The 8,808-nt window shown below is 36.4% G+C and overlaps 3 protein-coding genes across 3 annotated transcripts; 1 reads left to right on the top strand and 2 right to left on the bottom strand.

The window, feature by feature from the left end:
- Nucleotides 1–571: 571 nt before the first annotated feature.
- On the bottom strand, nucleotides 572–1,381 carry LOC148194031 (uncharacterized). Its single transcript, XM_088097094.1, has 2 exons — nucleotides 1,242–1,381; nucleotides 572–1,151 (listed from the first exon to the last, which is right to left on the bottom strand). The coding sequence occupies exons 1-2, from the start codon at nucleotides 1,379–1,381 to the stop codon at nucleotides 572–574; spliced, it is 720 nt and encodes a 239-aa protein (XP_087953220.1).
- A 1,129-nt stretch (nucleotides 1,382–2,510) lies between these two features.
- Nucleotides 2,511–3,744, bottom strand: LOC148194030 (uncharacterized). The gene is made up of 2 exons (XM_088096383.1): nucleotides 3,022–3,744; nucleotides 2,511–2,570 (listed from the first exon to the last, which is right to left on the bottom strand). The coding sequence occupies exons 1-2, from the start codon at nucleotides 3,742–3,744 to the stop codon at nucleotides 2,511–2,513; spliced, it is 783 nt and encodes a 260-aa protein (XP_087952509.1).
- A 1,000-nt stretch (nucleotides 3,745–4,744) lies between these two features.
- LOC124841817 (uncharacterized) lies at nucleotides 4,745–8,335 on the top strand. Its single transcript, XM_088095967.1, has 3 exons — nucleotides 4,745–5,414; nucleotides 6,796–7,025; nucleotides 7,855–8,335. The coding sequence occupies exons 1-3, from the start codon at nucleotides 4,958–4,960 to the stop codon at nucleotides 8,131–8,133; spliced, it is 966 nt and encodes a 321-aa protein (XP_087952093.1). The 5' UTR covers nucleotides 4,745–4,957; the 3' UTR covers nucleotides 8,134–8,335.
- Nucleotides 8,336–8,808: the final 473 nt, after the last annotated feature.

The following is an 8,808-nucleotide window of genomic DNA, read 5'->3' as shown; positions in this document are numbered from 1 at the left end:
TGGTTGATGGATAATGACAGTTCCAATTTTGCAGTTCCAATTCCGGACGAGCGTCCTGTTCTCCTTGCTGGATCCACTTCTGAGCGTCCACTTCTGAAGGACGAGCGTCCTATGACAGGACGAGCGTTCTCTTCTACCTGGCTGGACGGGCGTCCATTTCTACGTGGCTGGGACGAGCGTCCGCTCGTGCTTCTACTCTTGGACGAGCGTCCACTTATCCTGGCAAGCGTTCTGAGCGAGTGGGCGACCGTCAGCTGAGAGTCTTCTCTGGACGAGCGTCCTCTCGTGCTGGACGAGCGTCCTCTTGTGGTGGGCGAGCGCCCAATTTGGTAGATTTGGTACGAACAATGGTAGATATTAAACAAAGTGGAATTACAAAGTGGTGGGCGAGCGTTCACATTCATAATTACATCATAATGAAATTACAAAATGGAATTCAAATCCACGTCTGACAGTTTACCAAGCAGATGTATGTGATTACAAAAAACATGTCTGTGATTACAAAATATATGTTTGTCATTACAAAATAGCCATCACTTAAGCTAAACATACTGTCAGTCCTAAATCAGTTTTAAACTTGTGTTGTAGATGGCTGAGTATGTTCCAAAACGCATTGAGTAAGTTGACTTGGTCCAGTAGTTGGCTGACTTTGTTCAGGTTGGGTTGCAGGTTGCTCACTTGATTGATATTGAGTTTGGGGTGCTGGAGGAGCTTGCGGACAACTATTTCTTTTATGACCAACCTGTCTACATATGGAACATCTCTTACGAGTTCCATTTTGCTTCAGTTGTGTGTCATCCTTCTTTAGCTCCCAAGCCTCTAGCCTTCTCTTCTTCTTTGGTCTACCAGGCAACACTCTTTTAGTTGGAGGCAAAACATCAGGCTGAGAAGTTTGTTCCCATAGCTGAGGACCATTGACAGGGTAGATGATTGGAATGTATGTTTCTTGGTAGGTTGACTTTGTAAACCAATGTGGCACGTAGTCTTCTCCATTGATGTTGATAAATGTCATGGCAGCTAGTGCATGACAACATGGGATAGCTGTTAAACTCCACTTTCTGCAACTGCATTCCAGTTTATCTATGTCAACGACATACTTGTCACTCATCATTGAAATGTGTCTGACCTCAAAAATTTTCTCTCCAGACCAACTGCAAATTTTTAAAAGAGAAATCAGTGTTTGTAGTAAAAAAATTGCATACATAAAGAAGTGAAATGGTAATGTGGTCATGTCAACATACCTAGGTAACCAGTATTTAGTCAACAGCAGTTCCTTGTCAAATCTTTTCTTAATCTTTGGACAAATACTACCTTCATATGTACTTATTTTGTTTCTATTTGTTGCCCATCTCTTCATGAGGTACAGACGAATGTCTTCCATCATTGTGATGATGGGCTTACCTCTTGCATGTAAAATTACACTATTAAATGCTTCAGACATATTATTCACTAAGGTGTCACAAACAGCATTACTTGTAAACCTTGACCGTGACCAAAATCTACTTCCACAAATAACAATTGCAAAATATCAGATATGAAAACAAACAACAATTAATAGGACCAATGACATTTAAAGGCATGTGGATTGGCATACCTTGGTGGGATGGCTAATAAGTATTTAAAGGCGTCTGGATTCACCCCTTTAATTTCTCTCATCACTGCTTCCCATGTTTGAGGGTGTGTTGATGCTGCTGCCTTCCATAGTAGACGTTTTAGAATCTGGCCAGGAAACCTCTTCCTGAAATTAGCATAGATGTGCCTCACACAAAACCTTTGCTCCACACCAGGGAGAAGTTCTTGTAAGGCTGGTAAAAGTCCCTATTCACATGAAGCTATACAAGTTAAAATAAAACACATTAAGGTTTAAAACATTAAAAAATATGGCAATGGTAATAAGTTACTAACTTTTTGTTGATCTGACATAAATGTGATGGTTGAAGAAATGTCCACACCACCAAGATCATCAATGAGAAAATGTAGAAACCAACTCCAAGTGTCCTTATTCTCCACTTCCACAACAGCATATGCCAAAGGACACATTTGGTCATTCCCATCTCTTGCTACTGCAGTTAACAACTCACCTCCAAATTTTCCTTTTAAGAAACAACCATCCAAACCTATAATCTTCCTACATGACACGAAGTTGTCCTTACAGGCCTTCAAACACACATATAGTCTCTTGAAAATTGGAGTGTCCACATTAGGTTGAACATGAACTTTCACAGTTGAACCAGGATTTGACCGAAGCAACTCATTGGCATAGTCATACACTCTTCTATATTGTTCTTTAAAATCACCTTCTATATGTTTGGATGCCATTGCTTTTGCCCTACAGGTTGTGGACCGTGAAACACCAATGTTCCACTTCTTAGAAACTTTGTTATGGAGGTTATACAGATTAATATTTGGATTCTCTTTCATAGTCTTCTCTAACCTCCCACTCAACCATTTTGAAGTCATTAGACGGATGTTAAATTCTCTACTGCAAGTGTGGTTGTCTACTATTTTCCTTAGCTGCCATGTATTTTCAGCAGCCTTATATGCACAATATGCATTCCAAGGACATTTCCCTTTTGCCCCACAACATCTGACACGCACTCTTCTTTTGTCATTTTTATAAACTTTTAATTTTCTACCATTCTCTACTCCATAGGATCTTATAGCTTCTGTAAAATCTTTTTTGTCACTGAAGTACGTGCCCACTTCCCATTTATATTGTTCCATAGTTTTGGGCATTGTAAAAACACCAAAATCCCCATGGTCATCCCTGTCATCATCTGTGTTATCACTTTCCACAACACTCTTCAAACTGTCGGATTCCCAATCACTGTCAGATAAACCCCTAGGTCCACCAAATTCAACTTCATTAGTACCTTCAAATATATCAAATCCCACTACATCTCCATGGTCAATCAATACATCCTCTTCGGACCCATTCCAACTGCTAACATCATACTCATCAGTTTCTACTCCATTACCCTCTACCTCACCCTCTACCTCACCCTCTACCTCACTCTCTACCTCACCCTCTACTTCTGCCTGCCCCTCCACATCAGACTGGACGTCTACATTCACACCAACATCCTCCACACCAACATCCTCCACTGCATCCTCCACACCAACATCCTCTACCATACCCTCTATATCAGCCAGTACATCAACCTCAACTTCTATCATTTCTGGATGAACTTCTGATTCAGGTTCTACCTCAGGTGCTATTGTCTGAACCTCTGCTTCACCCACTGCCTCAACATCTGCTACACCAATCTCTATCTGAACTTCCTTTTCAGCACTCTCTCTCTCAACTTCTCCTTCAACACTAGGTCTATCAACTTGCAAATCAGCACTCTCTCTCTCAACTTCTCCTTCATCACTAGGTCTATCAATTTGGGGTTCAGATATGCATTCCAACTGCAGAAGATACTCAGGTTCACACACCCTATGTATAACATAGAGGTGAGCTTCACCATTCAACATAGCAATATTGATCAGATGACAAGCACCCTTGTCATCTAATAAAGGTTCCAAACAATCTTCTAATACAGGACCACGACCCAATGAATAGCATAAGTCCTTTACATTCCTATAACCCATCTCCTTTAGAATGCTTAATATTTCAAAATAACTCCATCGATCAGGGTCTATTTTTATAGTTGTGGTTTCACCATAGTGATATCCAAATGTCCCATTATTCTCAAATTTCCCCCCATGGTGAAACACGACTTCAATGTGTGAGTTGGCCATATTATCTAATATAAAATTGGTCACAGTTAGTTAATCTATGCTTAACCCTTAACCCAAATGATATCTAAGCAAAAAACAAAGCATAAACATACTACTGTACAGACCATAAACAACTCAAACAAAACAAAACCACATTTATGACATTAAATAAAGCAAATGCCACAACACAGTACCACACACTATGAAGGGGGACCACAACGACAACGTCGCAACAGAAACAAAGCAAATGCACTGTAAATGGGGCACACAACACAGACAAACCATAAAAAAATTCAAAACTTCTGGGGGGACCACACTGAAAGCAATGAAACACAGAACAAAACCTACCATAAACGCACCTTCGAAAGTCGCTTTTCGTTTTTCGTTATTTACCCCACCAATGGTCGTCCACTCACAAATGCTCTGTCTAAAACTTCGTACGAGTTCCACAAATAACAGCGTGCCTCTGTCTTCTTTCTCGCACACGGACGTGCCCTAATCTCGAACGAATGACCCCCAAATCCTTTTATCCCCAATTTGTAATAAAACCCAATTTGAAAATGGGGAACCCTAACACCACGTAAGCTTGCGTCTTGACACCTCACCAAAGACAACTGCCACATCATCAGCCCACTAACTCCGTTTCCTTCTATTTAACGGAAGGGACTCATTAGACTCAAATGATTACAAGTAAGGATCCATTCTACTCACATTTCTAGAAAGGGACTAACTTGAGATTTCCGAACCAAAGTGGGGACAAAATTGGGTATTATGCCTTTTTTAAATACATTAATTACAATAACTGGTCATTATATCTTATGAATCAAAATATTAATTCATAACCAGTTATTCTTCTTCTTTCACTTCTTGTTTACTATAAATAATACTTTTATAACATTTTAAATATCTTAATTTATAATATCTTCCTTTATCATACAACATCAATAATGTTTTTTAATAATGTTTTTTAATAATGTTTTTGACTCTCCACTCTATTAACTTTATATGTCCTTTTCTATATATATATTGTTTTCATCCCAGCTTTAAACAAACACAAATCTCAAAAGCCAAAGAAAAGACCTTTTCCTAACCTAAAGAAATACTTAATGTATGGAAGAAAATGAGATTTTCATAATAGGAGATTTCTTAGTAGCTATGTGCAGGACCAAAGTCATTTTCCAGGAATACTAATTAATGCACCTTCTCTACATCTTCTTCCTTTCAACTTAGGTTAATGCTTCTTCATGTTTGTTGTCACCAACCCAACTTTGTCATTCTTCGTTACCTTTTCTCTATAAAACCCCTTCTTCTCTTAATCTCAATGCTCAACAAACTCACTCTTCCAATGTCTCCCCAACGCTCCCTTGAACCCTGGACCACCCTTACCGGAAAGGTCGTTATGGTCACCGGCGCTTCCTCCGGCCTCGGCCGTGACTTCTGTCTCGACCTTGGCCGCGCCGGCTGTCGCGTTGTCCTGGCCGCTCGTCGAGTCGACCGCCTCCAGTCCCTCTGCGACGAAATCAACAGGATGCTGTCGCCGGCGGAGCTCGCAGAAGGTGACCGGAGCCTCCGCGCCGTCGCCGTGGAACTTGACGTTGCCGCGGATGGCACTGTGATCGATAGACATGTGCAGAAGGCGTGGGACGCCTTCGGCCACCTCGATGCGCTGATCAATAACGCTGGTGTCAGAGGTAACTGTTTTTCTGAATTTAAATATCAACTGGAATGGAGATCAGAAAAATTTACTGAAAATCTTTAATATGATATCAGAATAAGTAAATAATAATGCAGAAATGGTTGAATTGAAATTAGAGAAATGGACGTAGTTGCTTTCGACTTTTTTTATGGTACCGATTTCCTGAATTTATATATCAACTTGAACAGAGATAATTTTTTTTTTACAGAAAATCTAATATGATATTAGAATGATATGCAACTACTACTAATAATAATAATAATAATAATAATAATAATAATAATAATAATAATAATAATAATAATAATAATAATAATAATAATAATAATAGTAGGAATAATAAAACGCAGAATCGGTTGAATTGAGATTCGAGAAATCCACGTCATTTCCAACTATTGCTTTCCACCTTTCTTGAGATTGTCCTTATTATTAGACTTTTCCGAATGTTAATTAGCCACTATGATTTTTTTGGTTCTTAATCTAATAGAACTGCACAGGTAGTTTCCTAAGTGTTAAATATTTTATTAAAATGGATTTGAAGGAGTTTAGGGATTTTGATTATCTATTTATGTAATTTATTTATTAAGAACTTCTTGTCAGTGAAGAGGTATGGAAATATCGTTTAAGAGGAGAGTGACTTGAAGACCAGATAAAAATAAATAAAATGAATAATTTATAAAAGAAATATATATAAATTTACTGTCTATTAGGTTTTGGGTTGAGAACAAATTTATATTTTGTCGCAAGTTTATGAATCATTTATTTCTTATATATGTTTATTTGTAAACAGCAAATATTTTAAGATTAATTTGTTAGTTAATTATTTTCTGAGTATCTGTGATTTGCTGATATGATAATTGCATGTTTTAAGTTCAAAGGTGATATTTAAAAATTGGTGGATAAGTTGTAATTTAGTTTCACTGAAAATGGTTGATTATTTGTTTTTGAATCTGATAAAGGAATGAAGTGTGTGCGAAAGGGAAAATCAACTGTATATTGTTTTCGACACTTGAAATGTCACTATTAGGACATTGACAAGTGAAGATTTGGTTAAAGTGCACGGTGATTTGGAGAAATTGATGCCATTGTTGAATAATTGCATTCCATTTCTGATTACGTTGTTTTTGTGGTTTTAAAGGATAGTTTTCTTTTACCCAAAAGTTGGTATTATTTACTCGCTGGTTTAACCAAGGAGAAAATATACGTTTTTGGTGCTCAAAGATAGCACGACCTTATAATGGCTCTCTTTACTTCATACAAATTTTCACTTTGAGAAGCAAGTGATTTGCACAATTGAGATGTGGTCTATCATACACTTTCTTGGTAACTCACTGATTGTGGAAAGTTGTGGTGTTTCATGGTTCTGTGGCGTGAAGGAACTGTGAAGTCACCATTGGAATTGTCTGAGGAGGAATGGAACCATTCATTCAGAACGAACCTAACCGGGACGTGGTTGGTTTCAAAAAGCGTATGTAAACGCATGCGTGACGCTCAGAGGAAAGGATCAATCATCAACATTGCTTCAATTGCTGGTTTGAATCGTGGTCAAGTGCCTGGTGGAGCTGCATATTCATCTTCTAAAGCAGGAGTCAATATGCTGACAAAGGTAAACCATAACCACTTGGCGTTTTATTTTTCTTAATTAAAGAAACCAACTAAAGCTAGACAATCATCTTTGAATTTCTCTTTTCCACTTTGAATCTCTTCCTTTCCACATTGAATTTCTTTACATCTCACTTTGTGGTTATCGTTGCTCTGTTGAATGGGAATATTCCATTTCAACACAGGAATTTTGAAAACAATTGTCGTTGACTTCTACTGTTCAGATATTTGTTTAATTAAAAGTCAGAATTACTTGTGGTTTTAATTGCTCCATGCTAAAAGAAACACGTTTGCTTATTTCATCACTTTATTAGTTTAAAAACTTGAAAGATAAAATTGACATAAAATATTAGAGAACACTCTGCTTTCTTATTTGTTTGTTAGTTTAGGATCAAGATTTATGTGAACAAATTTCTCTACAAAAGTAACCTGAAATATCTTTTACAAATTAACTAGATTCTCTTTTTCTTTTTCTTTTTCTTTTTTGTATATTTCTACAGAAAATTGTATTGTTATTATATTAAATTGGTCTTGAAGTCTTCATAGTAGTAGGACTGCATGTAAAAAAATGTATGGATTTTGTATTCGTAATTCCATTGTGTAATAGTACAAAGTCACCAGAAAATCGTTGATATTGAAACTTGTATAGCCATTATTTAATTGCCTGACAGAAGGATTACCATTATTTAATCTGTCTTGACTTTTGGCTTATGGCTTATGGCTTATGACTTTCTGGCTTTCTGGTCTAGTTTTCTGAAAGATGACTTCACAATGATTAAAGAGAGGCAGATTAAGTTATTTATTTTGTAACTGTGTAATATGTTGTTTGGCAGGCGATGGCATTGGAATTGGGAGCACACAAAATCAGAGTGAATTCCATATCACCTGGACTTTTCAGATCCGAAATCACTGAAAGATTAATGGAAAAAGATTGGTTGAAAACAGTGGCGATGAAAACAGTACCCTTGAGAAGTTATGGTACTTCTGATCCAGCATTAACATCCTTAGCTCGTTATTTAATTCATGATTCTTCTGAATACGTATCTGGCAACAATTTTATCGTCGATGCTGGAGCCACCATACCTGGCCTGCCTATTTTTTCCTCCCTATAAACCAAGCATAATAAACTTAGATTTTAGATTCATTTAACAACCCTTTTACACAAAACCTAAACTAAAATATTGTACTGTAATCAATGCTTCATTTTACACATGTATTACCCCCATATATTTCAGTTTCTTCGCCACTAATTTCATAATTTATCCTTTAATGTCAAATAATTTTATATATAATTATAACTTCTTTTAGATATGATATGTAATGGTGTAAGAAAATAAAATATTTCTGTCCTCTTGGATCATTACAATTACAAGTTAAGTATTAAATAATCTCGCCATATAGATTAAAGAATATACAAACATAGAGTAGTTATACTCTTGCTACAAAATTTAATGCCTTTTCAAAATACATGTTAATAATTTTCTTCAAAATAATACAAGATTATTAAACTATATTATATCATATAAATATACTTTTTTTTTCAAAAGAAACTAAACTTCAGTCCAATATTTACTGGTTAGCACAATCACCACTTACATACTCATCTATAGAAGAAATAACTAAAAACAAAGAGAAATAACAACTAACAAAGGTAAAAACAATAACTTAAATATATACAATTCTCATATAATAATATATTTTCAATTACTACAAGAATGTTGTAAATAAGCTACCATAAAAAAGCGAGAGATAAGAATCAGACGCTAGAAGAGTGGGTTCAACCTTCT

This window comes from Vigna umbellata, chromosome 8 (genome assembly GCF_029865625.1).
Source record: "Vigna umbellata cultivar VRB3 chromosome 8, Vumbellata_1.0, whole genome shotgun sequence".
Taxonomy (NCBI): Eukaryota; Viridiplantae; Streptophyta; class Magnoliopsida; order Fabales; family Fabaceae; genus Vigna; species Vigna umbellata.
This window is presented reverse-complemented; position numbering and strand designations above follow the sequence as displayed.

What these genes read in the sequence shown, in the direction of transcription:
- LOC124841817 (XM_088095967.1), top strand. Translation starts at nt 4,958, where the DNA reads ATGCTTCTTCATGTTTGTTGTCACCAACCCAACTTTGTCATTCTTCGT. An exon ending in CAATAACGCTGGTGTCAGAG is followed by an intron (nt 5,415 to 6,795) that starts GTAACTGTTTTT and finishes TGTGGCGTGAAG; the next exon opens with GAACTGTGAAGTCACCATTG. An exon ending in GAGTCAATATGCTGACAAAG is followed by an intron (nt 7,026 to 7,854) that starts GTAAACCATAAC and finishes GTTGTTTGGCAG; the next exon opens with GCGATGGCATTGGAATTGGG.
- LOC148194031 (XM_088097094.1), bottom strand. Translation starts at nt 1,381, where the DNA reads ATGGAAGACATTCGTCTGTACCTCATGAAGAGATGGGCAACAAATAGA. An exon ending in ACTAAATACTGGTTACCTAG is followed by an intron (nt 1,152 to 1,241) that starts GTATGTTGACAT and finishes AAAAATTTGCAG; the next exon opens with TTGGTCTGGAGAGAAAATTT.
- LOC148194030 (XM_088096383.1), bottom strand. Translation starts at nt 3,744, where the DNA reads ATGGCCAACTCACACATTGAAGTCGTGTTTCACCATGGGGGGAAATTT. An exon ending in AGGCAGAAGTAGAGGGTGAG is followed by an intron (nt 2,571 to 3,021) that starts GTAGAGAGTGAG and finishes GTGGGGCAAAAG; the next exon opens with GGAAATGTCCTTGGAATGCA.